This window comes from Suncus etruscus, chromosome 6, assembly GCF_024139225.1.
Source record: "Suncus etruscus isolate mSunEtr1 chromosome 6, mSunEtr1.pri.cur, whole genome shotgun sequence".
In the NCBI taxonomy this organism is placed as follows: Eukaryota; Metazoa; Chordata; class Mammalia; order Eulipotyphla; family Soricidae; genus Suncus; species Suncus etruscus.
In genome coordinates this window covers 29,079,882-29,107,330 of record NC_064853.1, presented here as the reverse complement: position 1 = coordinate 29,107,330, position 27,449 = coordinate 29,079,882, and the positions used below count along the sequence as shown (strand labels likewise).

The window sequence follows — 27,449 nt, the reverse complement described above, 5'->3', positions numbered from 1 at the left end:
TGTCTGTTGGCTGACCTGCTCCGAGAAAGTCTGATACCAACTCTATCTTAAAAACAAGAGAAATGAAGTCACCAAATGGTCACAGATTCAACCCAGAGTGTAATGGCCAATACTGACATCTACAGGCTCTTTGCAGACAGCCCCAGCCTAAGAAGCCCACCTGCAGCCTGGGCTTCAACGGGTTAAATTTTTTTCATTCTCTCAGAGACTGGAGCCAATGGAACCTAAATGGAGCTTAAATGGCCTATAACCATCTCAGAAGCTCCTTTGCTTGGAGAAGTGTGCAAGTCAGCAAAATGAGAATAATTTAAAGGGCCCCTGGAAAGAGCTCCAGAGTCCCTCTTTCTCCCAGCTCCAACAGCCTCTCCTTAGTAACTCACATTTTTCAGAGCTGGAGCCAGGGGTGTCCCAACAGTTTGGGGAAAGAATGTATCACTGGCTGGAGTCGCTCCTTCATGGGAGGTGAGGGAGGAAGAGAACGGTATGTCACAGCATCTTATAGCCTAGGCAGGAACAGAGGCTCAGAGAAGCAGTGTAGAGCAGAGCATCCTGCTCCCCAGGCTGAGGATGCCACCTGGGCTGGGTATCAGTGCTCCCCCATTGAGTCAAGCTGGGCAAGGGGAAGCCTGGAGTGTGTCTCGCAGTGGGTGCATGCAGCGGTCCTAGGATTGAGCACATATAGTCCAGCTGCTGAACTTGTTCAGGGAGATTGCTAGCATCTGGACCATAAGGTGTATGGAGAAATGTAAAGTGCTCATCCAGAGGATAGAGAGCATGTCCTAGCTAGATTCTTCAAACAAAAATTTGTGAGGTGTTCAGACCATAGATACACAACACTATCCCTTGTTCTCTCTCTGTTCTTCACATACCTGACAAGTTCTCTGGGATAGCTTTAGGCATGATAACTGGCACAGAGCCATCACCCCAGTGGCAGCAGAATTGAGCCCCAGGGACCCAGGGCTTAATTTTGACCCATTCCTCTCCTTCTATCTTTGGGGGTCCTTAATTTTTGCTCAATCTGAGATTGACCCTCATGGTCTATAAATAAACCTTCAATTTCTATTATTTCTCACCCAATACCTTTAAAACGATGGCTACGTTTTGCCAATTCTAGGAATAATATACAGAACCACAACACAGAAACCAAGATGCTAAAGTAGAAGGTGAATGCCATTAGGACAAACTAATGAATTATTCAGGGACATGAAAAGAGAGAGAAAAGGGACAACTCCACTGAGGAACTTGTTAACAACTGTGGTTGCTGAGTGTGTCTGAAGGTGGTAGGTGTGGATGCAAAAGGATTTGGGTGTGACTACACTTCACATTTTGGACACTTGGAAAGGTTATTCCCTTCAGGTGTCACATCTCAGAGTCCTTCCATGAGCATAACTAAATGAAAAAGTCCTAACTACTGGAATAATCTGGTTCAGAGAAAACTGATTTGTTTTTTTGGTGTTAGGGTCACACCTGGCAGCGCTCAGGGGTTACTCCTGGCTCTACACTAAGAAACCACTCCTGGCAGGCTTGGGGTGGGGGGGCATATGAAATGCCGGGATTCGAACCACCATCCTTCTGCATGCAAGGCAAACGCCCTACCTCCATACTCTCTCTCTGGCCCCAGAGAAAACTGATTAATGAGTGAGAGAGTAGGAAGAAAACATGGTTCTTCCCTTCTACTACAGTAAAATTATTGGTAATAATGATAAAGATACCAAAGAACATATCTTTGCATTATAAAATGGAGAGGAAGACTGTCATTGAATTAATCAAACATACCCAAATGTTTGTGTAGAGAATTCATTTAGGACTCTGAAAACATACATATATATGCAAAAATTATTTTCCATAAATTCCAAAATTCCCTAATACAAGTGAAGCTGTGGAGAAATAATCTAGAGATGCAATTCAACCTTTTGAAAAGCAACAGGGGCCGGCGAGGTGGTGCCTTATAAGATGTCTGCCTTATAAGCGCTAGCCAAGGAAGGACCGTGGTTCAATCCCCCGGCGTCCCATATGGTCCTCCCAAGCCAGGGGCAATTCCTGAGCACTTAGCCAGGAATAACCCCTGAGCATCAAACGGGTGTGGCCCAAAAACCAAAAACCAAAAAAAAAAAAAGAAAGAAAAGAAAAGCAACAGAGCCACCCATGAAAAAATGATAACCCAATAATCTCACTCCTAGAAATTTAAGAAACAAACAACAACCAACCATAAATGATTATGTCAGCCTTATCTGTAATATCAAGAAACTTGAAACCACAAAACATACAGTGAAGAACTAAAAAAGCAATTGTGAAAAAAGGGGCAACAGAAGAATGTGGAAGCTATGCAAATCAGTCAGAAATGATAGAGTTTTCCAAATGATGTTAAAAGCACAAGGCAGGAGGGCCTCCTGGAATTTGATGGTGGTTCTCCAGATTATGACTAGTTTTCTCTTTTGGCTTTGGTTCTCTTCAGATTGTGTTTTGTATTTAAAATGCAAATGGAAAAGAAGACTTCAACGAGTTGGAATGTTGGGCTAAAACCAATAAGATGAAATGGAACAGGGATGAAAGCAAAGTCCTGTGTTTCATTTGAGACATAATTGGGGTAGAGGATAAAGAGCTACTAAAACAAAGTGTGAAAGTGGAAAGAGAAAGGAATGCCAAGAACCCAGATATATTGAAGGTTGAAACTTGGAGATCAGGCTGACAGCTACAGGCAATTATGATGTTCACAACTACTGCCAAATTGACAAGGTGACGCAAGGTTGGGATCCATTAGGAACTTACCCCTTTTCCTCTAACCTAATGAACAGTGAGCTAGGATATGATAAGTGCGTAAATTTCTCTGGCTCTGAAAACTATGTTCTTTGTCTTGCAATACAGCAAACTAAATGAACACATTTTGTTAGTCAAAAATAAAGAGTGTTCAAATACAGGGCAGTTTCATTACTAAAAATGCTAAGTTATAAGCTGTATAGTACAAGAGTTAAGGTGCTTACCTTGCAAATGGCAGGTCTTGGTTTTATCCCTGGCACTGTATATGGCTGTCAAAGAACATCTAGGAGTGACATTTGAGCACAGAGTCAAGAGTTAAGCCAAGGCACGACTGAGTGTACCTACCACCTACATCCCATAAAGCTGTTTATTCAAGTTTAGGCTGCATTAATAACAGAAACATGGTGTACAAAATGAAAACTTCTTTAGTTAGAACTGGTCACACCCTTCTTAGTACTCTAGTAGTGCCCAGTTTTGAACTTGTTTTTTAGGGACACAGCTCTAAAAGGATGATCAAATTTAGAATTTGGGAACTACGATATTGCATTTCCACTTTAGCAGTGGAAAAACGAAAATTAATAGAGGGTTAGAAGGTGTTCAAGGCCACATACTAGTGAGAGGCAGAGTCTGGGCTGTCTAAATCCAACTTTCTCTTTCAACATCATCTCCATCACTGCGGGTATGGTGGATGAACCATTTGTAAACAGGCAGAGAGAAATGATTTCCACCCTCAATCTGCAAAAGCCCAATGAAGCTGCATTTTGTGTGAAATCAGGGGGAAGAATTTGAGTGACTTTATATCTCAGGAAAGTAGATTATTAGCTCAGCACATATTAGTGAGGACCGTCGTTTGGATGAACTTGTGGAGGAAGACGAATTCCCCATTTCTCATTCCTGGAAGAATTCAAGACTTGTTTGTAACATTGGGCTTACAGTGGAGAGATGTGTGGGGAGGATTCCAAAGTTCCCTTTTGACCCTTATGCTCTAAGAGTCTCTCATAAGGCTGCTTGACAGAAACTGATAATTCCTATAAAACGAGTGATGAAAGATGGTATTCTATTTGCCGACTGAAATTCTGTAACAGGGTAAACATACTGGTTGAGAGAAAACTAAACATAAAAGATGAAATAGATTCTCCTGAAAATGAAAAACTAAACTTTGAAGAGATATGGAGTCTTGGTAATAAAGAAAACATAACAAGATTTCTCTTATCGAACTGGCAATATAATTTACAATGTGGTCATATCCATTTATGTATCTAGAATAGAAAAAAAAAAGTAATTCCTTTGACCCGGGTGAAACAACTCTCAGATAATGACAGCAAGTATAAAGGAAAAATAACTGGGCACCCAAAAATATTTCTCTGAGTCTTACTCATAAATAATCTTTAAAAATAAAAACAAGGAAGGGCAAAGGAACTGGCTGGGGCTCTTAGGCTGTGTGCCAAAATGGTGAAGGAAATTAAAAAGCAGGAGTCAGGCAAACTGGGACATGAACAGCATCTGGGTGTCCCAGGCAGGTATGAAATCAAGGTCACTTAAATAAGAGGTTAGAGAAGATTAGAGAAATGATAAGAGCAAACTTGAATGGGGACCAAAGAGAAAGAATACCATTAACAATGGCACCCACTTATCTACTCTCACTGGGCCACTTTAATCTTTCAGTGCTGCTAACAATCCTGTCACTAGGCATTACTAATTCCAATTTGCAGAAGAAGAAGTTGGTGTTCAAAAATCTGAAGTAACTCACTTCAAGTGAGATAATAAGGGCTAGAGTTGGGAACAGAATTCAAATGCATGTACATTTTCTCCAAAACTACTGCTTTACTTCTTCCCGGGTGTTGTGGTTTTTTTATGAACTGGCAGTCCTGGGTAAGCCCTTAGCCAAACATGATCCTGGTAGCTCAGCTATCTGTGATTCCTGGCCATCACATGCAATGCCTGGCCACATTGGGCCAGGTATATATGAGCATTATATTTAAAGAGGCATGACCACTCCCTAGACACTGCAGCCTAGAAGAGACTCCCTGAATAGTTCTTGAGTAGGCACAGGAGTGACTTCTGGTGAGCCTTAGAGCCAGAAGGCTCCTAAACACAGCTAAAAGACAAGCATGTATTCAAGCACCACAATTCTTGGAGTGCAAGTCTCAGTGAGGACCTTGGCCAAATGTGCAAGTAACACCAAAAATTGTGCAAGTAACACCGTAGGTCATCCCAACACACACGTCATTACAACAACAGTGAAAATGAGGGGAAAGTGAAGGAAGGTTAGGAGAGATATTCACAGTGTTTGCAGTAAGGCAATCACAACTTGGAACAATTCCCGTATTTCTCAAAAATTTTTAAAGTGCTTTTTATTCCTTTATTACAAAACAGGTGTATTTAAAAATACATCCAAGAACCCCAGGAGTACAGAGCATTCAATCCCCTCAATCAAGAAACAAAAACAAGCCTCAATTTTGTTACATCTTTCTTGCAACAAAGAATGTCTGGAAACAGCGCCCAAACCTCCATGCTTTTATGCTTTGCCGATTCAGTTATTGAATGCCTGTCCTACACAGCTCACTGGCCTGTCTCAAGAATCTAAAGAAAGAATCTAACGCAAAAGTGAGGGCAAACTCATTAGTACCTGGACTAAAAGTCACCTTCTGCATTGCACCCAAATATACAGCTTTTATTTGAGATAAAAGAACTCTTTTTAGGGCAGATTCCTGGCTATTTAAGAGGAAATATAGTTCCCATTCCAAATATCCTCTGATTCTTCAGAAGTACCTTGTCTTTTTTTATTTAGAAAACATTAGTACTCTGACATTTAAGTTGGGCTTTCTACAAAGCAGCTATTAATCAAAAGTAGCAATTGCGTTAAAATGCATGATCCCTGCCCTAGCACATGTCCCCGGGAGTTTTGTATTTTAAGCACCTCTCCATAAAATTCTTAAGTTTGGGCAAATTCAAGAACTTTCTATTGCCCAGTGTGAATTTCTATGTTATGTATTTGAACAACAAATAGTGATTCCTAGGGTCTGAAAGATAGCACAAAGGACTGAAATTCATGCTTTGCATACTGGAGAGCCATACTCTATCCCCAGCATTTCAGGGTCCCCAAGTACTGAGACAGAAGGCTCACATCTCCCCACATCCCGCAAAATAGTATGCTAAAAATATGACTCCTGTAAATACTACTATAGCCCTTTAAAAGGCCTAAGTTAATGACACCAGTTTCCATGGCTTGATTACCCTGAACAAACTCTGAAGTAATGAGGCTCATTCTCAGCCCAACTAGCAATATCTCACTCATCTTTTTTACAAAGAATTAAAAGGGGTATATTTTGCACAAACCTGGATCTGGATTCACCTTTATTTCTGACAGCACTGGGACAATGGCCAAGAAACACGTCTGAACCAATTTTTTGAACCAACTATCTCAGCTGTAGAAGGATGAGAATAACATGGCAAACCCAAGACACCAGCTATTGGACAGGCTGAAAAGCAACAGTCTAATGAATCTGAAAGACCACTGAAGTCCCTATTAGAAACAGTTCTTAATCCCTTCTGACATATCCACTTTGGATTTTATTGTCTTGTATGTGGTTCTTGGAACCCACAGATTGCTTCCCAGCACCTAGACAACTCACCACAGCAATACAAAATTTGAGATTAAAATAAATGAAGGTGGGGACTGAGCTTAATTTTAAGTGTGTGTACTACACGGGTCTAAGGCCCTTGACACCCCCAAAATATCATAAAAAAATGAAATAAAAATGAGTCCCAGAGAGGTCACAGAAGTAGTAATGTCAGCATCTGAATATGAGTCAACTATGATCTCACAACCCTGATTTGTCCTAATGGATGCATTAGACATGACCCAAAGCACTTCCTCTGCATACATCACAGAACTTTTTTTTTTTTTTTTTTTTTTTTGGTTTTTGGGCCACACCCGGGGACACTCAGGGGTTACTCCTGGTTATGCACTCAGAAATTGCTCCTGGCTTGAGGGGACCATATGGGATGCTGGGGGGATCGAACCGGGTCCGACCTAGGTCAGCGCGTGCAAGGCAAACACCCTACCACTTGCACCATCACTCTGGCCCCCTACACAGAACTTTTGCAACTCATTTTTATGGTTGTTTTCTCAACAGACCAAAAAACATACACAAAGGTACCAACCATATTGTGTATCTGAAAAAAAAAAACCACATAAGCTTCAGAGGGGGAAAGAGAGGGAAGGGGCTGTATCTTTGCCAACCTTGGGAAGAAGAGGGAATGAATGAGTGTCAAATAGAATTTTTCATCTCCATGTACATGACATGACATGTACATGTACATGACACTAGTATGAGTAGCCAGTTGTCATTACAGCAAACAAACATATCCTGAGAACAAACACATATTGATACTAAATGTCACAAACCTTACCTTGTTTATTTTTTAAAGTGAATTAACCTCCTCAACCTCTAGCAAACACTTTTAGAGAAGCCCTAGCTCATATAAGATCTGTTGTTGGTGTTGTTATTATCAATTAGTCATACTGCCCATAAAGACAAAAATCATTTCCTTATTATAAGGGCTGATACTCCATGGAGATGAGTGATTGGTCCAAGATCAAGCTGCTAGTTTGTGGAGCTACAAAAATACCATAAAAAGAAAAATTCATGGCTATACAACCTAGGAGTGAGCACATAATATAACTCATTACTAATGATAATTTTATTTACCAAAATACATGTCAAAAGGCAGTCATCTCCTCTACCCAGTGGCCCTGAGAATCGGTTTATACTGTCAATGGTCTAAAAGATAAACCATTAGAATGCTCCAGATATCAGTTTCTCTAAAAATAAGCAAAAATGAAGATAACAACCATCACCAACATTTACTGAGCACATTCTATATATTATGAATGAATCCTTATGCAAGGTAGGTATTATCTCTTTTTTATGAAATAGAAAATGGACACTCAAGAGGTTACATCCAAGGCAGAGGAACCAGGTACCTGGCCCCAATCCCCATCTTTTTATGAAAACACAAACTTCCCAGGTATTACAGAAATGAAAGTGCAAATCAGTAGGAAGATAGAAGGCAGGTCTCAGACTCTGTACCCGCATCTCAGAGGCACAATAACTCACTGAGATGAACAGTTTAGAACTAGAAAAATTCTCTGAGAATGAACAAACTGATGCCAGGTTATAGGTTGCCTAGTTCCTGCCCTCTTACCCCTTTATGAAGACTGATTTAAATAATATGCAGATCATACAAAGTAAGGTGACTGGTCTTAACCCAACCTTTACAGAAGGGAAAGTTAAGGGAGACAGCCCTTCAGGTCTACTGACAGAAACTATAACCAAAGCAAATGTTTCTCTCCTTCAACCTGAAATGGTCACCCCTCAAACAAGTGACACCACTCACTTGCATGGTACACACGGAATATCCTTAAATAAATGAGGATAATGATTGTCAACATCAAAGAATTAATGGAGTTTTATTATAGAGCAAAATAGAGGAACAGAGAAAGAAGTTCTTGAATGGTAAAAATGTCAGTTCAAATTCTGGTTCATGTGGTAGGCAACGCAAAGACACTCACTGCCCTTCAGAAGAGAGCGCTGTTCCCGAGCTGGAGGTGGTGTTCCAAATTTCAACAAGTCCAGCTGCCTTCTTAGGAGTGAGAAGTCCAAGTTCAGAACAAGCTGCTGACCCCAGAACCCGAATGGCTCCCTGCCCACACACCACCATGCATGGTGGAGACTGATTTGGATGGCACTAGGCCGCAAATCACACGCCACGCAAGGAAAACAAGAAGGCTTATGAAAAATCCAAAGTTTATTGCAAATTATATTTTGCTTCCCTTCGTTCTTCATTTTTACAGGATTTATTGATATCCATGATTTTTTCACAGATGTACTTGTTGACTTTGGAGAGTCTCTGTGCAATTTCAGTTTCATCCACAGTTTCTTGTGCTATTCTGTCATACAAACACTCTGGGCAGGGAAAAGAAACAAGAAAGCCGAGGATTAATAGTGAACTTTGAGTACAATCTCTCTCTCTCTCCTCTTTCTCTCTCTCTCTCTCTCTTTCTCTCTCTCTCTCCCTCTCTCTCTCTCTCTCTTTTATGGTTTTTGGGCCATACCCGGTGACGCTCAGGGGTTACTCCTGGCTATGCGCTCAGAAATTGCCCCTGGCATGGGGGACCATATGGGATGCTGGGGATCAAACCTAGGTCTGTCTTGGATCAGTTGTATGCAAGGCAAATGCCCTACCATTGTGCTATAGCTTTGGCCTTTGAGTACAATCTTTAAAGGGACAAAAGGAAAACATGCCTCTGATATACTGTATTGATATCAATGCCTACATTTTTTTTTGTTTTTGGGTCACACCCAGCAGTGCTCAGGGGTTACTCCTGGCTCTATGCTCAGAATTGCTCCTGGCAGACTCGGGGGACCATATGGGATGCCGGGATTCGAACCAATGACCTTTTGGATGAAAGGCAAATGCCTTACCTCATGCTATCTCTCCGGTCCCAATTCCTACATTTAATGTAGTTACTGTCTTTAATTTTCAACCCAACATAGATTTAGAAAAGAGCAAATACACACTGTAAACTATACTTTGAAAATAACAATATAACTCCTTTATGCTATTGTTTCAGCTTTACCCCCAAGGTATAGGGCCTTGTGTGGGCAACCCTGGGTGCCCCTCTCTAAATCCCAAGCCCTTTTCACCCTCATCAGAGCAAAGTGCTCCCCTAAATTTCTGCTTTCCTTTTCTTCTCCTATTAATATATGCACACATCCTTAAATACTACAGTTTACCTTTGCCTATTTCTTTGTTTTAGTTTAAGGGCTTATTCTTGACAGTGTTTGAGAAACATATAAGGTGCCAAGGACTGAACTGGGGTTGGCTATGTATGCGGCAAGTATAGTACCTCTATCTCAAATTTTTTCTGAGACTTTTTCAAAGAAAATGTGGCCTTTTACAGTTGCAAGTAACATCATTTTCTATGTTGAGAAATGTTCGGTGGGGTGATCAGGCTGCTGATCAACTATAATATTCATATAGATGAAGGTTTCCTGTGTTTTGAAACAATCTTGACACCTGTCTCCTGGGGTACACACCCAAGAAACCTTATAGCAATGACCTACAGAGGTAACTGTGGGAGGTCAGGGTATGTGTATATACCTTTCTAGTTGATGCTGCAAAACTGTTCCTTAAGTGGCTGCACTAGCAGGCTCCTAACCGTAGTGTAGGGAGGCAGTGGTTGGCCTCTTATTTTCACAGCACTGTAAGATTAGCAAGTTATGACACATGGGAAGGTGGGTAATGGAACTTCTGCTGATTATGAACATGGCTAGAGGTAGTCACTCTGTCTAAGGGTTTTGCTATGATGAAGCAAAGTGGGTACAGACAAGGTCAGCCTGGAGCTTGGTGTAAACCACTATGGTATCCTGGTGTAAATCACTGTCTGGGATTCTGCACCTAAGAAATTAGAATAACATACCCCAGAGTTATCATTTTTATGGCTGCTATGAGGCATGGGACATTAACATTTTGAAAATGTTCACTAAACTGTAAGAGGTTGTTATAATTATTTAACGCTCCACCTGTTCACTCCCAGTGCCTAGCACAGTGCTTGGCAAAGGGCAACACCAAATAAAGATGCTAAATAAAGATGCACCTGTGAGTGACTGCTTGAATAGGGACACCTGAGGGGACATAAACCTATTGACATATGGGCTGGAGAGAGTACATGCTTTGCATGCTGGAGGACTGAGTTTGACCCCCAGCACTGCATGGTCCCCAGGGCACCATCAAGACCAACCACTAAGCTATGCTGGGAAAATTCACTGAGCACTGTCAGGTGTGGCCAAACTACTTACTTACTTCCTGTCCCCTGCACTCTCACCCCAATTCTGGACATAAGAAGACTGAAAGTTGTAGTTAAGGAATGGTTTATGTAAAAAAAAAATAGAAAAGAAAAGGAATGGTTTATGTGAGTATCACTGGCTTATGGCATCAAAGGCAAGAATGGTAATTTCTTTCCTTCTGTGTAAAGCAGAAATAACAACACAATCTTAAAAACTGCTATGAAGAATTAAAAAAATCTTGTGGTTAGGGAGATAGCTCAAAGGGCTAACACACATGCTCTGCACATGGTAGACCTGTTTCAATCCAAGAAGTCACCTCTCATTCAAGTATCTCACTGGGGGTATACCATGGGTACCTCTGGGTGTTGCCCCAATATATATAAATACACATATATAAACACATATACATATAATATAAACACAAACACAAAGCAACAAAATCTTGCCTACAGCATGCAATCCTCTTAGAAATACATAATGTCAACATTAAGACTAGTGTAAACCCCTTTACTAGGAACTGAAAGAAGATAAATATGGCAGAATTCACCACTGTCACCACAGGAAAAACTCTCCCCTGGGCAGCTGTCCATACTGCAGGGGTCTGTGCCAACAACACTTAGTCTCCAGGCACACTTCCTCCCCACTGAGAAAGTTCTGTATAGATAAAACTTTAAAAACTTCTAGCTGACCTCTATTTCCTTCCTGATCACTCCCATACCCAACTAACATTCATTTCTTCTTATCGTGGCCTTTCCATTTGAACAGAGAGAAAAGAAGTTTGGGGGTGGATACTGTCTGCCCCAACTCCTCTGTCCATTCTCCCCTCAATACTCTTCCTGTTCCAGGAAAACCCAGCAGTAGTGTATTTGTGTCTCCTCGTGGTTCTGAACTTCCATCCTTCACTGCCCAAATATCCTCCTCATTCTCCTATTCTACCTTCCTAGAACCTACTGAATTGGTTGATGTCCGCTCATTGGTCAGATCCATAGACTCATTTTTATCCTCCAAGACATGTAAACCAAGCCATGACAAATCATCAATACACTGACCTCACAGCTGAAAACTGGGGCACATAAGGAGAAAGGGTGGGTCAAGTCCCTGCCCTGCCGAAGTCTTGGCAGTTGTATCCACAAGCCACAACTGCTATCACACCAATGGCCCAACTTCAATGCCATTTGGTTGTTAGACAACCAAATCTCCGGGTATTCTTCTATTTGGGGTGAAATCTCTAGGACTTTGTTGGAGTAAGTGCAGGCAACTCCCACCATACCTTTTCATACTTCCTTAAGCCCTAGCAGCCGTAACCAAACCTCAAAGCTGCCACCATATATATCAGCCACAGAACATGGTGTTTCTGGACCACATGACCATGTATGAACTCTCCAAGTTTTTCATTATGGAAAACCCAGTAGTTTAGAACACACCAAATTAGATGTAAAAGTAGCATAGAAGACACCTACGGATAACAAACCAACCCTATAGCTATAACCAACTAGCAATAAACAGCTTAAGCAACCTTCAGATAGTGCCATTTAGAGATATAATAATTTTTACGAATTTTCTTTTGCTGCATTTTTGTTTATTCTTTTTTTTTTTTGGTGGGGGGAGGAACAATTGACGCTCAGGAATTACTCCTGACTATACACACAGAAATTGCTACTGGCTTGGGGGACCACATGGGATGCTGGGGGATCAAACCGCAATCCCTCCCAGGTTAGCATGTGCAAGGCAACCGCCCTAACACTTGCGCCACTGCTCCAGCCCTCTTTTGCTGTAATTTCTGATAATTTCATTACTACGTAGTTGTAAACAAGCAATATATTTCAAAATTATTTCATGTCTGCTAAGGGGGCAGGCTTGAGGGAGAGAGGGAATCCAGGGCAATGGTGGAGAGAATTTTAGACTAGTGGTAGGATTGGTGTTGGTAGGTGTATTGTGTTTAAATTAAGTAATTAAAAAAAGTAACCTCTTGAACTGGGGTGAGGAGAGCTGTTCTACCTCCCAGCTCTATATTACAACATTCACCTGGGTCTTTTTCCCCACCAAAGCACTGTTCACAGCCTAACATCCCGAAGGACCAACAGCCCTGCACACTGCCACTATGTGCTAACTACCCTATACTGGGTCTCAATTTCCCCATTTATGGACATAGGATGAGAAGTAGATAATTCAAGGAAATTTTTCTGCTTCAAAGTGCATAATCATCTGAAAGGTATTAAAGGGGAGGCAAATGAAAAAGAAGGAAAGTAGTGTGATGAGCATGGAGGGAGAAGAGGTAGAAAGAAGTGGGCAGACAGAGGCAGATTGTCAGAGAAGCCCCCACAGATTTCTAATCAGCTCATTTCCTGGGGTAAGAGCACCGTACGGCCCTCAGGTTGATTAAAAGCCTTTCCTTAGACTCCAGATATTAATCACCTGCAGTTGTCGGGAATGTCTCCCTGTGCGAGAGAGCAGTTGAGATTATTGCTTAATTAACAAGGTTTGTAACAGCACTAATGTGTCCTATTAAAAAAAGGTATAAAAATTAACCAGAACTCAATGCTGAAGCTCATTTAGAAAACTCAGCCACTCTGCGAAAGGTCATTTGACCTTAATAAGGTTTAACTGTCATGCAGGAGCTGGTCTTTAAAGTGAGACTCCCTCATCTCCGAGGCTGTCTTTATTTTTCTAATGTAGTGTGGATGTTCACCTCATTCCTTGATTATCTGGTGAGGAACAATGTTCAAGTCAAAGAGAAGAGAAAAATCCTCATCAACTCTGTGAGCTGCTAGGCTTTTGCCATTTTTTTTTTCACACAGCAAATGGAACTGAATGTGACAATATCACACCAAGCAGACAGCAATAATCTCAATCCAGCTGGCTGGCATGGAAGGAACCAGTAGAGGGGAGTTCAAATAATTAGCTTCAGAATGAAAACTGTAGGTTGAGTTGGGGAAAGACTCAAATCCACCTGGTTTCAGTAAAAAAAAAAAAAAAAAAAGAAAAAGAAAAAAAAGAAAGAAATCAACATTGTTACGGGAAGACACACAATCTCTGGAGACCAGAGAGGTCTTCCAGCCCAGCTGTGCTGTGTGCTCTGATCTCACCAGCTGTATAGCTTTGGGCAAGTCAAGTTCCTTCCTACTTGGCTGCATGATCAGCACATAATATGACAGGCACTGTAATGGTGGCTAGACCAGACCTGGAGGAGGCAGAGTGAGTAGGAAGAGTACAGAGTTTGGCACACGGCCTTCTGGGACATGGACAGGAGACACAAACTTCTCCAACATTGATAGGGAAAGCTTCCAGGAAGTAGGTTCAATGGTGAGCACCAGCCAGGGTGGTTGGAGTAGAGGGTGGATTGTGTTTCTTATGTTCCAGGCACTGGCTGCTGTGAAAGGAAATGAGGCTTGTTCAGGGACTACAGTAGTTCATTATGGCAAAATCATAGAATTCATGGGGAATATTGCAGAAAATTAAAGCTGGAGTTAGGGCCAGGAGCCAGATTACAAAGGTGGTGTTTTATACCATATTAAGCAACTTACTTTTTAATAAAAGGCATTATGGCCTGGCTGTGACTGGGCAGTGGTAATGGGTAAACATATTTGATTTCCAAAAGATCCTTAAGTTACCCAGTGGATAAAGAGGAGTATGGGATCCTCTGAAGTGATATAGGATTGAAGGATTGTGGCCCAGAACAAAATTTTTCACCTCTTTTCATCTGCAGAGGGGCACAGGTCTGGACTGGCAGTTGAGACCTACACTATGCAAATGACAGAGATAGCGAGATGCGGACATTTAGCTATTGGGAAAACAAACATTTAGGTATTTGGAAAACAAAAAAATTGTACTGGATTCAGAACAGATGGAGAATGATGCATATGGAGGAGTTCATGCTGGTGGTGTCACTTCCCAAGAGAAAGAACACACAGGGCTGAGAAATAGTATAATGAGTACAGCAGTTGCTTTGCATGTACAGCCAACGTGAGTTCAAACCTCAGCACCCCACATAGTCCCCTGAGCACAAAGCCAGGAGTTAGTCCTAAGCACAGTTGAGTATGACCCCAAACAACAGCACTACCAACAAAGGGAGATAGAAAACACAGAAGGGGTAGAAAGACAAAAGTAACAGCAGCCAACAGTACATTTCTGACAATGCCAGGTGTTCTTCCAAGGTATTACCAGAGGTATTGGATAAATGAATCAGAAACTGAGTGTGACCTAAATTTTCTTAGAGTTTTGAGAATCATTCCTTGACTAAACAAATACTGAGTACTTTATACAAATTAGCTCTGTACACTGAGCCCACAAAGTTATTTTCTAGTGTGGGTGAGAGAAGGGAATTACCCAGTCAACAAACAACTAAAACATGTTATGTAAAATTTAGGAACCAATGATGGAAAGATCAGTGATATGGGCACATGGATGTATGGATGGGGGTAGAGGGTGGATACCCAAAACAACTGGAAGCCAGATCAGCTGAGAGAAGTTGGAGACAGAGTAGAAAGCAGGGAAAGTGGAAGAGATGAGGAGCCAGGGAGGTAGGGAATGTTCTTGGTGAAGGAATGTCCATGTCTACAATGCTGGGGAGTGAGTGGTGAGGAGACCCTGAGTTAGGTAAGGAGGGGCCCTTGGGAGAGAATAGACTAGAGAGAAGAATATGAACAAAAGCCAGTTGGTAGACCACTTGACCAGGCCATATATCAAATAGTGATAGATAATAGACAACATTTTTCAAAGGCCTGGATGTGAGAAAGAGAGAGAGAAGAGCAATAACTGTGATAGGCATGGCTCTGGAAAGCATTTCATTTATTTTTTGAAAAAAGAATTACCCAGGGAGAATCATTCTAGCAGATTATAGGACATAACCAGGAGAGCAGGGTGGTGGGGTGGTGTGTGTGTGTGTGGGGGGGAATAATTCACAGTGAAATACTTAGAAGGCAGATAGTATGGGTTTTTATCTGGAAAGATTTACTATTTCTGACTGAGAGAAGAAACTCTTCTAAGACACGGGGCAGAAAAGTTGGGCACAAGAGTCTCCTGGTGTGGCAAGTTAAAGTTTTGTAAGTGGGGCCAGAGCATTAGCACAGTGGTAGAGCATTTGCCTTGCACACAGCAGATCCAGAAAGAACCTGGTTAGATCCCTGTTGTCCCATATGGTCCCCTAAACCAGGAGCAATTTCTGAACACATAGCCAGAAGAAACCCCTTTACATCACTGGGTGTGGCCCCCGAAATAAACAAAAAATTAAAAAATAAATTAATAAAATAGTTGTTTTGTTTGTTTTTGTTTTTGTTTTACTGTATTTTTTTGTTTTTTTGTTTTTTAGAGGAAAGAAATTTTTCTTTCCTGTGAGGGAAGAGACAAGGCCATGCTTTGTGGAGAGGTGTACAGTCTCATGTTTGTGAAAAGATTCTAGAAAGATTTTAAAAATGGGAGGTATGTAGGGTCAGAGTGAAAGTGGGTAGGGCATTTGACTTGCACAAGGCCAATCTAGGTTTAATCACTGGTACTTCATAGAGTCCCAAGCACCACGAGGAATTATTCCTGAGTGTAAAGTCCAGAATAAGCCCTGAGCACTGCATGGTGTGGCACAAAAAGCCAAGGGAGGAGGGAGGAAATAGAGAAAAAAATCAGTGAAGGCAACTTAGGTTTCCTTATCTCTGAGAAAGTAACTTGGTAATGACCCCAAGCTCCTCAGCTGAGGTATTTTCTTTTAGATTGCTCCATAGTGTCGGGGATGAAATTAATTGCATAAAACATCGTTCTGATGGGTTTCAAGAACCTCAAGATGCCTGTGGTCCATTGGGAGCCAGGAAAGGATCATGATACTGCCTTTGTAGATGGAGACACTAACAAGCTACTTGGCACTGGCATACTGCCAGGCTTAGGGGTAAAATGAACACAGTATGGACCAGAAAAGCTCACAGTTCAGCCAAAACAGAACTGGGATTCTACCCCAAGTATTTGATGACCTGGCTCCAACTTCTACTTTGCTCACACTGCACTAGAATAGGAGAGCTTAGAAGCTGAATAGCACCAAAGGATTGCACATGGCAGCCATGTGAGCTTCACAAAGTCACAGTGGTTTTTGTACCAACTGTCATAAAGAATGATCCCTTCACTTATACTTCAGACATGGCTATTTCTAAGCTATCATTCTTGGCAACAGGGAACACCAGAGGTAGGGGATCAGCTGAGGAATTGGAATGAAATTGGTTTCCATAAAATCACTTCAAGGGTCAGCAGGGGTCAGCTGGCAAGCCTGGGTGGGTATCCCCTGGGCTTCTAGCGCATCCAATGAGAAATAGCCAGTAGGTTAGGCCATGAGGATGTGGAGACAAATCTGATGTGGCCCACAGTCCCAAGTACTTAGACTTGAGCCTGTCATGGGCACACAGCAGATGAATCATACCACAACATAGCAGTCAGGCAGCCAGTTATCAGAAGGCACCTGGGACCCACTGTGTCACATTTCGATAAATGTCACAAAGCAAGATGTCAAGTCACCTAGCAGGATGGCGACACTGCATCTCCAGGAAAGACTCTTTCCCAGGGCTATAGCCCCAATCCAGTCTCATCTTTCAGACAGCAGCCTGACAAAAGATTACCATTGATTGTCTAAAAAAGAACAGACTGCCTAAATAAATTAATCACGCAGGCAGGCCGAGGAGGCAACTGTGAGAAAGAGGAGTTAGCCCCAGGCTAGAGTTGGTGGTGCTGGTGGGGGACCCAAGCTGAAAACTTGACCTTTGAAACTCAAGTGACTCACTGATTTCTGTGTCCTTCCACCTTGGCTTCCCAAATATAGCCTAAACCTGGGTAATGTTCTTTACTTCTATGGCTGTAACCTTAATCCATGGCCCCATAAGATAGACCTGGAAGCAAAGCAAGTGCTTGGCATAATAAACTATGATATCCCATCTATTCTTCCTCATCTCTTTGGTATCATCTGTGCAGTCACTAACTGTTTTTGATTCTCCCCAGAAACTGTGAGCTCCTTGCAGATAGAGACCATGTCTTATCCTTCTTCCTGTCCTCAGTACCCAGCATGGGGCTAATAAAGACTAAGAGCTTAAGCAGTTGATGAAAAAAGATGGGAGAGATTGAGCAGAGAAAGGAGGAAAGGAGAAAATAAGTGAGGGAGGAGCAGGAAGGAAGAAAATTCAGGATCCAGGATAGAGCCCTTTCTTTTCTAAAAAAACTTGATTGATTGATTGATTGATTGATTTTTAGGCCACACCCAGCGGCATTCAGGGGTCACTCCTGGCCCTGCACTCAGAAATCTCCCCTGGCAGGCTGGGGGAACCTTATGGGATGCCAGGAATAGAACCGGGTCCCTCCCAGGTTGGCCGCATGCAAGGCAAATGCCTTATCACTGTGCTATCTCTCCAGCCCCAAAAGAGCCCTTTCTAGAAAATAACTCCCAGCTCTTTCTTTTTCTTCTAGCTACTCCCAATACCTGGGGTGATGTGGAGTGCTGTCGACCTCAGTGGGTTTTCTTCATGATACTCATTGCTCTAGGCATGATTCTGGAGGCATAAATGACACCCCTGCCTCACATGCCACAGCTCATCACTACCCTTTGTATACTGCAGTTCTCCTTCCCGAGGCCTTAGTCCCTTATGAGTCCACCTCCTGATAAATCTCTATCTATGCCTGATGTCTCCTTCAAAGAACCCCAAGAATTCTTGCCCAATCTGTCTAGCTAAGGAGCTCCTGACAGCCACCTTCACACCTTATCTTCCCTCTTCTGCTATTCTCTTGAACGGAATTTCTGTTCAGTCTATTTGCTCCACATGGAAGCCCAATAACACACCTGCTCCTGACACCCTGCTCCCAGCCGGAATCTGGAGATGTATGTGGAGCTTAACAGTTCCTCACACCTCCTGACAGAGCCCCTTCAGTGTGGCTACTCCAGAGACCTACCTCTGACAATGCTCAGTTTGTGAGGTGAGAGGGGTGGCTTTGGGACGGCATCTTTCTTTTTTTTTGTGGCAACTCCTGTGACGCTTCTGTTCTTCAGAACATCTGTTCCCCATATCATGACTGCCAAGTTCTTTGTGTACTTAGAATCTCCTTGGGTTACTTGTAGCTGGTGCCATTTCTCCTCATCAACCCAAATCCCGCTTCCCAGATGAACCTGCAAAGGAACACAACATAAGCACTTGTTTAGATGGACAGGATGGCAGTCAGAGACTTTACTTGTCCTTTAAGATGCTGCTGCCCAAGTACCAGGCATTATTACACAGATACTAATGTTAGGGGTATACCAATCCTTTACTGAATACCTGTAAAGTGTGAGGTCTTATTCTAGAGCTTTCTCTATTTTGGGGGAGTTGTGCCTCATTTAGCAGTGCTTAGGACTTACTCCTAGCTTTATTTATGACCAGGGATAACTCCTGGCAAACTTGGGAGACCATATACATCATACTGGTTGGCCTGTGCAAGGAAAGTGCACTGGAATACTATCTGCTATTCTATCACTCTGGGGCCCTCTAGAGCTTTTTAATCCTCTTCATCTCCAAACTTCATAGTAATGCTTGGAGGAGGGTTTTATTATAAGGCTTTTCCTTTCAGATGGAAAGGCCAGACTCACAAAGGTGAAGTGACTTACAATCATTCCCAGAGGTGGGTACAGAACTGGGGCTATACAGTCAGTGAGTCAGAAGGCAGCTCAAAACCCACCTGCATGGCAGCAACATCAACATTTAACTCTCTTCTTGGTCACATTTCAAAGCACTTCTCTCACTTTGGTATGGACATTCTGGTATTGTGGTTTCTAACCTGTTCCCTACTGGTTTCCCTGGGCAAATACACAAATTACTGGTACCTCGGCTCCATTACAGAGATTGGGGTTCACTTCATCTGAGTGGAACCTAAGGATCAAGGTGGTTGAAGGTTCCCCAGGTGACTTTAGGGTGCAACTAGATTTGAAAACCATTGTCCTTTCTGGCTCTTTTAAGAACAAAAAACTTATTGCGAAAATTAATCATTAAGATAACATAATTTTGGGGCCAGAGAGATAGCATGGAGGTAAGGCATTTGCCTTGCATGTAGAAGGACGGTGGTTCGAATCCCGGCATCCCATATGGTTCCCCGGGCCTGCTAGGAGCAATTTCTGAGCGCAGAGCCAGGAATAACCCCTAAGCACTGCTGGGTGTGAACCAAAAATCAAAAAAAAAAAAAAAAAGCATAATTTTCCTTAAACTTAACCATTGATGTGTTTCTACTGAATCTGGGGAAGAGGGGTTTGAAAACAGCCTGTGTAGGACATGGGGGAAGGGGTAGCTGGTAATGAGCTAAACTTTCTAAGAAGACTGAAAAGCCCTAACTGACTTCCTATTTTACAAAAAGTCTTGCAGGCCAACCACATGCATGGGAAGAAGACCTTATGGGAGAATCCTAGGTTGTCCTATGTCAAGAGGAAGTCATTGTTCCCTCCCCCAGCCAACACCAACAGTGGCTGACTAACAAGAACCACTGTCCAAAAATGCTTCACGATTTCTGACTGAAGTTTGTCTGGAAAGGCAGGGACACACAACTCTTCTTCCTTAAACTACTAAGGGTTTTCAACCGTCAACCCACAGCCCACCCGTGAGCCAGTAAACAATCCACCACCACATCTGAGTTCACTTCCTTTGGCGCGAAAGATGTCTCAGATGTCTGCAGGCTGGGATCAGATAACCAAACCCTGGGCTGCAAGCCCAGCCCTGTCAATCTGTTTATAGGCTGGGGCAGATAAGCAACCTGGGGTGAGAGGTGCTGCCTGGGGCTGCCTGGTCAGTTCCAGCAAGTGCAGAGCTGGCTGGCCTCCTTTTCTCTGTGGTCTCAATTCAATGGAAGTCTGTGCCAGAGAAGGCATGCTGGGGATCAGCACCCCACTGCTATCTGTGGGAATCTGGTCCTCCCTCAGTGACACTCTGAAGTCACCCATGTAAACTCCCAGACAGAGAGGAAAACAAAGACTGGATTAGATTAAATTCAGAATTACAAAAACCACAGAGATGGATGACAGCATCAGTTTTTCAGAGATTTCTGCTCTTTTCAACCCTGAGGCTTGCTTTCCTATCTTTTGGTTTTTTAATTCATTATTCTTAAAAGAGAGATGACAGTCATTTTGGCCGATGTCTTACAAGAAAAAAAAAAAAAGCACTAATATTTTTGGAAAAACCTACAATGAGTCAAATATTATACCTTTCATGAATTTAACCCTCATGGAGATCTTAAGAGATGCAAAGAGATAGAAACAATTCTCATTTTACAGATGTGAAAGAGATGCAAAGTTCTTTTTCAAATACCTATTCAAGTAACACATTTTGGAATCAAGATCCAAAACCAAATCTGAATGTCCCAGATGCCCGTATCTTCTCTCAGTTCCCTGCCACTGCTCGGGCCATATGGGGTGAGCGTGGAAAACATCTTCCATTGCTTCTCCTCTGGAGATCCCCCTGCACCTCCCAGTAAACCAGTAGAGTCACTGCATCAGATACAGAACTAGAAGACAAGCCACTGATATTTTCTTCTCCATCCAGGTCAATCATTTAAAATCTTCAATGGCTTCCCATTTCCAAAGATTTCAAACCCCAAACCAATCACACAAACTTAATCTACCCTCTAGAATCCTGCCTCCATCTAATCTACACATTATTTCATCATTCTGCCCCTCACTCTTCATTTCCTTTACCTCTTAGTGCGCTCTTATAGAAAGAGCCCTAGGAGCAAGTCCTGCTTGCTACCTACCCTGCTACCTATTTACTAATAGAGACAGAATATCATGTGTTTCCAGGAACAGCTTTAAGGACTATAGGAGAGATGAGGGATATGTCAGGACAACAAAGGACAAAAACACGGTTACTGCCTTTATCTTCTTTCCTCCCCCAGTGTCTGTGCTCAGGCTTCTCCCATATCCCAATATGAATACCTTCTCTTAGGTCTTTTTGTAAGGCCTATGTAAGGCCATTTCTCAAGTCTCAGTTGCAAATCCAGGAAAGTCCCCATGATTAATCCAGGGATGAGTTCTCTACCCTCTGAATGTCTTGCCTGCAAAGCACCTCTGTCATCTGATTCAGTGCTTCACAGCATGTTGCAGGGAAGAGGTGAAGGCTTTGCCATTTCTGCTCATATTACAAAGTGACTAGTCTGAACACAAAGCAGTGAAAAAGGAATGGGCACACTTAAACACATCTTAATAGCATTGGCTTTCATTACTGGTGAGAAGCTGTTTGCCTTGGAGAAAAAAACAAATTTCTGACATTAACTCAAGGCCAACTTTAAGCACAGAATGAAAAGACCTTGGGTCAGACCAATCACAAGTATAGGCTGTGGCACTTGGACAAGGGCTCTCCAGGGTCACCTGGAGCAATGCCCAGCCTTCAATGACACAGTAGAATGGACTGGAAAAGGCTCTGGCTTGGGAACCAGAAGACCTGGCTTCCGGTTCCTGCTTGTGTAATTCAAGATGGATCCTTTTTCTGGATATGTCTCCTGGATTTATTTACTAGCATGTATAAATTATACTATTAAACACAAACTACTTAATATTCTTTACAGCTCTATTTTATATTTATATACAGTTCATTTTTGAGCTAAAACGTCTTAGATCAAAAAAAAAAAACCAATCTACTTTACCAAGATCAAAAAGTGAATTCTGAGGCTGGAGAGATAGCGCAGTGCTAGGGTATTTGCATCGCACATGTCTCATCCAGGACAGACCTTGGTTCAATCCCTAGTGTCCCATCTGGTCCCCTGAGCCAGGAGCAATTTCTGAGCGCATAGCCAGGAGTAACCCCTGAGCATCACCAGGTGTGGTCCAAAAACAAACAAAAAAGTGGATTCTGTGGTAAGTCACAGATACCATAACTCACAGTTGGACCAGAATTCTGAATGTCACCTGATGTGTCATGGAAGAAATTAGAAACATGGCATCTGTTAAACTGGGACTAGATTGGGAAAGGAGTCTGTGAAGTGTACTGTAGATCAGCCCAGCTTCCTTTTAGGAAGGACCTCTGGATTCTAATGCGTAAGGCCAGTGTTTCTCAAAGATCTCCATAATTTTGTTTTTCTGAAAAGGGAGAAACAGACCAAATAAGTTTGGGGACTTTTGCCTAGGCCTTGTACAGATCACAGCTTTAGAAGGAAGGGTGATTAGGAGAAAAGAACCTGAACATAGTAGCTACTTCTGAGTTGTGGGGAGCTGCTCTTAGCCTGCAGGGTGGCTGCTTCCTTTTCTTTCCCTTACTAACTTCTCAGTCTGACTACAGCTTAGCTGCAAATGAAAGTCATGCTTGCTTCATAGCTGTATGTCTCCAACAACTGATGAAAAGTCAACATTGGCATTTTCAAGATATCCTGTGCAGTTCATGTGTGGAAAAAAATATCAAATAAAGTTTGAGGCCTATTTTTGAGGGGAAAAAAGATGCCTTTGCAAAAGAGGTACCTGGGGTGCTCCAACACTATCCATCAGTCTTCAAAGAAAGAGAGAAAATAGATTTCCCTTGGAAGCTACTTTAAGAAAGAGTCTCTAGTCGCTCCACAGTCTGACCGTGGCTAAAAAGAAATCTCTGATCTTCAACTGGGACGTTCACAAAACTTCACTACACAGTTTTAATCATTAAAGGCCATTGGAAAGCTTCAATCCAACCCGCCATTCCCAGATAGGGATGCTGAGGGCCAGCAAGGGGAAGGACACACCCAAGATCACACAGGTAAGCAGAACAAGAGCTAGGCTGAGAAAGTTTTAGAAATTATCGGGTCAGGTCTGGCTTTTGCAGTTTGATAGTATTTTCTTTGGCTCAATCTGGCTGGGAGCAGAGAGATATTTGAACAAAGCCTAATACAACCATTTCTTATTAATCCATGGGTAGTCTGGGGTACAATGCTGAATAAACAAAGGTTTTCTGGAGCATAAGGAAAAAATAATGAACTAACACAGAAGAAACTTTGGGGAGGATGAGAGATGATAGCTGTATGCCATTGTGGCAGACACTTGAATAGTGAAAGTGAATTAGATCAGTGCCTGGTCAAAGGGCTCTAATCCACCTCTACGTTGAATTCTTGTGCATGTCAGAAGGATGTGTACCTACCAATTTTCTCCTTGCGCTGCTGCTCTGTCATTCTGTGGCTGACATTTCTGTGGCTCTGATTTATCTATGCCAAATATAATCAGTCATGGCTTTTCCATACCTCTCCACCCCAGGGGTCTGGGAAGAAAACTAGAGGAGTTCTTTGTGGCCTTGGGAATGTGGGTGCATGCCTGCAGGCTATGCAGCTGGAAAGCAGCTTTGGGACAAGAATTGTGTCTCATTCACTTCTGCATTGTTTATTGGCATAGAACACCTAGTGTGAAACACACTTTACATGTAAATGATGAAAAGACACAGAGTAAATTGGCAGATGCCTATTAGATTTCGCCGCTATCTCATCTAATAAAAACATATGCATCAAACAGATCAAAAATAATCACTTTTTTCAACCTCTCACTAATAAGCTTTTTAAATGTGGGTTGAGTTTTATAGTTTTTTTGGTTATATATGTGTATATATATGTACAGATATATAATTGTTAAAGGAAAAAAATAAAGCTCCACTAGCTAAAACATGATTCTGGAAATGGGCACACAGGTCTAGGCCAGGAGGCCCACCATGCAGCTGTGTCTGAGAAAGTGCCCATCACACTCTCTGCCTTTACTGACTAGCAAACACTTGCAGGGAATTGATATTGAGCTTGAGACACTACCTTGCCATTGTCTAGGATATACTTGTCCATGACAGGTGCAGGAGCCGGGTAATAGGACGACGTATTTGCTTCCTCACTGAAAGTGCTCCGTAACTCCGGCTCAGGCTCGAGACATTCTGACTTTACTTTTTCCAAGTCAATGGCGGGACCTAGGCAGTTAAGAAAAGAGATCTGTCTAGAACTCTGAGGAAAATAAAGGCAAATATTTTAACTATGCATCTATTAGAACATAGTGTCACCAAAAAAATTCTGGCTTGCTTTTGTCCATTGGACCACACTTTTAACCCAAGAATGAAAATAATATGGAGGATGGATGTCACAATGGAAAAGGCAGGAAAGTAGAAGGCAAGAATGGCCAAGTCTAAATATGAATGCAAACTAGGCTTCAAGGGGGTAGGTGGGCTTCTCTCAATGTCAATGTGGGGACTCAATTTCCTGCACAGGACAAACATCCTGTTAAGACTGTGGTGGTTACCAGATATGCACTTTGTATGTCTGCTTGAAAGCCTGTCTCTGCTGTTTTTAGGGAAGCAGAAACAGTGGAAGAACAGAGATTAGGAGGGAAGTGGGGAGAAATGAGAAGGCCTCCAAGTCCCAAAATTTAGAATCCAGACAGGAGGAGCATTTCAACCAAAAATTTAAAATACAATACAGATTAAACCTCTGATTGCCTGATCCAGCAGCTACCTTGATTTTGATTTTAATGCAATCAACACAAATTACTTGCAGTTTACATAGTGAAAAGAAGCTGGATGATGGTGATGGCTTCTATTGGGAATATATTTTTACTCCATTCGCTTTTAGAAGTGATGGGCTTTTTATTTTTTTTAAATTGCCTATTGTAATTGATTACCGAAGGGTAGAGAAGCAGAATGAAAATGAGTAAATATGACCGAAAGACTTGATTAACTTTTCCAGAAAAGTAACTCTAAAGGCCAACAGAGTTTAGCAACCTGAAAAGTCTACTTTTTGAAATATTTTCAAAAGTGGAATAGGATCCGATATTTAGCTACTGTCAAGAGCAGGATTCCACTGCTGTACGTGGAAGTTAGATAACAGCTGAATTTTGTAGCCCCATCTCCTCTTTCCTCAAATGGGTCACTTGGTCCATTTTCTATATTAAAGTCCTGACCAACAATCTGGGTTCAAGTCCACATCCACTTATCACTTCCCTGACTGATGACAGGGACAGTATCAGTCTTTTTGTAACTCAAATTTCTCTTGACAGGACTTCCCAAAATAAGAATATCATTTCTCAGTAGCAGGCAGCTGCCACCCACAACATAGATTTGGTAGTCTCTCATGTAAGCAGAAAAGCAGTTGAAGAGAAAAGTTCATCTTGGGAGAGAGTTTAGGACTCTCTCTAGCTCTGCTCAATTGTAATTGTGTGAGTAAAGGAGAAGTTGAGTGGACTGAGGACACCATAAGCATTTTGATGGCATTTCCAACACTGTGTGGCCTTCTCAAAAGCTGGGAGCAGGTTTGACTCGTCTCCTTCTCTCTTCAACTCCAGCATCTGCTACTAAGTGCTTGCTGAATGGCTTGCTAAATGATTCAGCCAAGGACAACTATGAAAGAAGAATCCAAAGGTTTCCAAAAACAGTTGCCCCTTTCTCCACCCTGTGTGAAATCTCAGGTTAGATTTCTGAGATACAAATAAACTCAAGTGGAACATTTGTCTTTTCACAGATCAGGAAAAGGTAATTACTTCAGTTTCCCCTCAAGGATATGGCTGAGTGGCAACTGAGGTCTCTTCCTGCTCTGACTTCAGTGACAGGAAAGAGGAATGAACTGAGTGGAGAGCCACAATCCTCAGCTCATAGGTCATCTCTGACAAGCTTATGTTCTTTCTTAGAAGCTTCCTTTTCCTTCTGTGTTGAAGAGAGAAGGAATCCAGTTCCGCTGTGACTTCAGTCTGGTCACTGACTGACGGGACCACTCCACAATGGCTGCCAAAGAGCTCTTTACATAAGCCTCCCCCCTTCTGTACTCAGGATTCTCCTTCTCACAATGAAGCAACACAAAGACTTCCTGAAGACTCAAGACAAACAACCTGCTCTTTATCTCACCACTTGCTTCTTGCTCTTCTCAATTCCCCCATTTTCACTCCTGTCCATGTCTCTCATCTCCTATGTTAGCCCACACCTCTGTGCCTTTGGATGTGCTACTGTCTCAGCCTTAGACAACACATCATCTGTCTTTCAAGTTTTTGTCAACTTTAGGATGGAGCTGAGATTTCTCTCTTGCAAGGTCCTGCTTGATTATACATGGGGGAAGGGGTCTACACTGCATAGTTGGAGCAAACCTCATGTTTAGCCTACCAATCAGGTACTGTCTGTTGTCAATGTGACCATAAAGTTCTTCAAGTGGGCAGTTTTCACTCTGCCACATTGAACCCAGATCAGTGCCTGGAACACTATAGGATCTCATGACATATAATAATATATAAAATGGGGGAGAGAAAGGGTGAGGAAGGGAGTGAGGGACAAGAGGGAGAGGGAGAGAGAAGTCTTTAGTGGGCTAGGGCAAAGATTTTGAAAGAAAGCTCTGCATCTGAGTGGAGATAAAAACTATTCTTTGGGCCCGGAGAGATAGCACAGCAGCATTTGCCTTGCAAGCAGCCGATCCAGGACCAAAGGTGGTTGGTTCGAATCCCGGTGTCCTATATGGTTCCCCCATGCCTGCCTGGAGCTATTTCTGAGCAGACAGCCAGGAGTAACCCCTGAGCACCACCAGTGTGACCCAAAAACCAAAAAAACAAAACAAACAAACAAAAAAAAACCTACTCTTTGTGGGGAAAGCTATTCTTGGATGGAAGTTACCTTTTATAAGACCATGGAGTAGTAATGTAAAAATTAGGCTATTAAGTAAAAAGAAAAATATTTAGTTAGTATAAAGGGACAATCAGTGAGGGCCAGAAGGCAGAAGGTGTTTGAGTTCACTGTGAGCTATGTCTTCCTGAGCAAGGAGTCCTCTCCAAAATGGCCTTTCCTTTCTTCATCCCCTCCTTCCATAGCCTTGTTTTTACTTGAGCCAATCCCTCTGTCTAGAGCATTCTTTCCCCATAGCTGTTTTGCTATCTAAACTCCAAGGTCTGACTCAAAAGCCACCTGCTTCTTG

General features: G+C 42.3%; 2 protein-coding genes across 3 annotated transcripts in view; both read right to left on the bottom strand.

Annotated features, from left to right (window-relative positions):
* Nucleotides 1-27,449, bottom strand: part of AGBL4 (AGBL carboxypeptidase 4) — a 1,193,307-nt gene that overhangs the window by 169,851 nt on the left and 996,007 nt on the right.
* BEND5 (BEN domain containing 5) overlaps nt 8,218-27,449 on the bottom strand; it is a 50,281-nt gene continuing 31,049 nt past the window's right edge. For both annotated transcript variants that reach the window (XM_049774858.1, XM_049774859.1), the window contains 3 exons: nt 24,330-24,478; nt 18,522-18,735; nt 8,218-8,729 (listed from right to left, as the gene is read on the bottom strand). In XM_049774858.1, the coding sequence (XP_049630815.1) occupies nt 8,572-8,729; nt 18,522-18,735; nt 24,330-24,478 (521 nt within the window). In that variant the 3' untranslated portion in view covers nt 8,218-8,571. The remainder of the gene's footprint in view (nt 8,730-18,521; nt 18,736-24,329; nt 24,479-27,449) is intronic.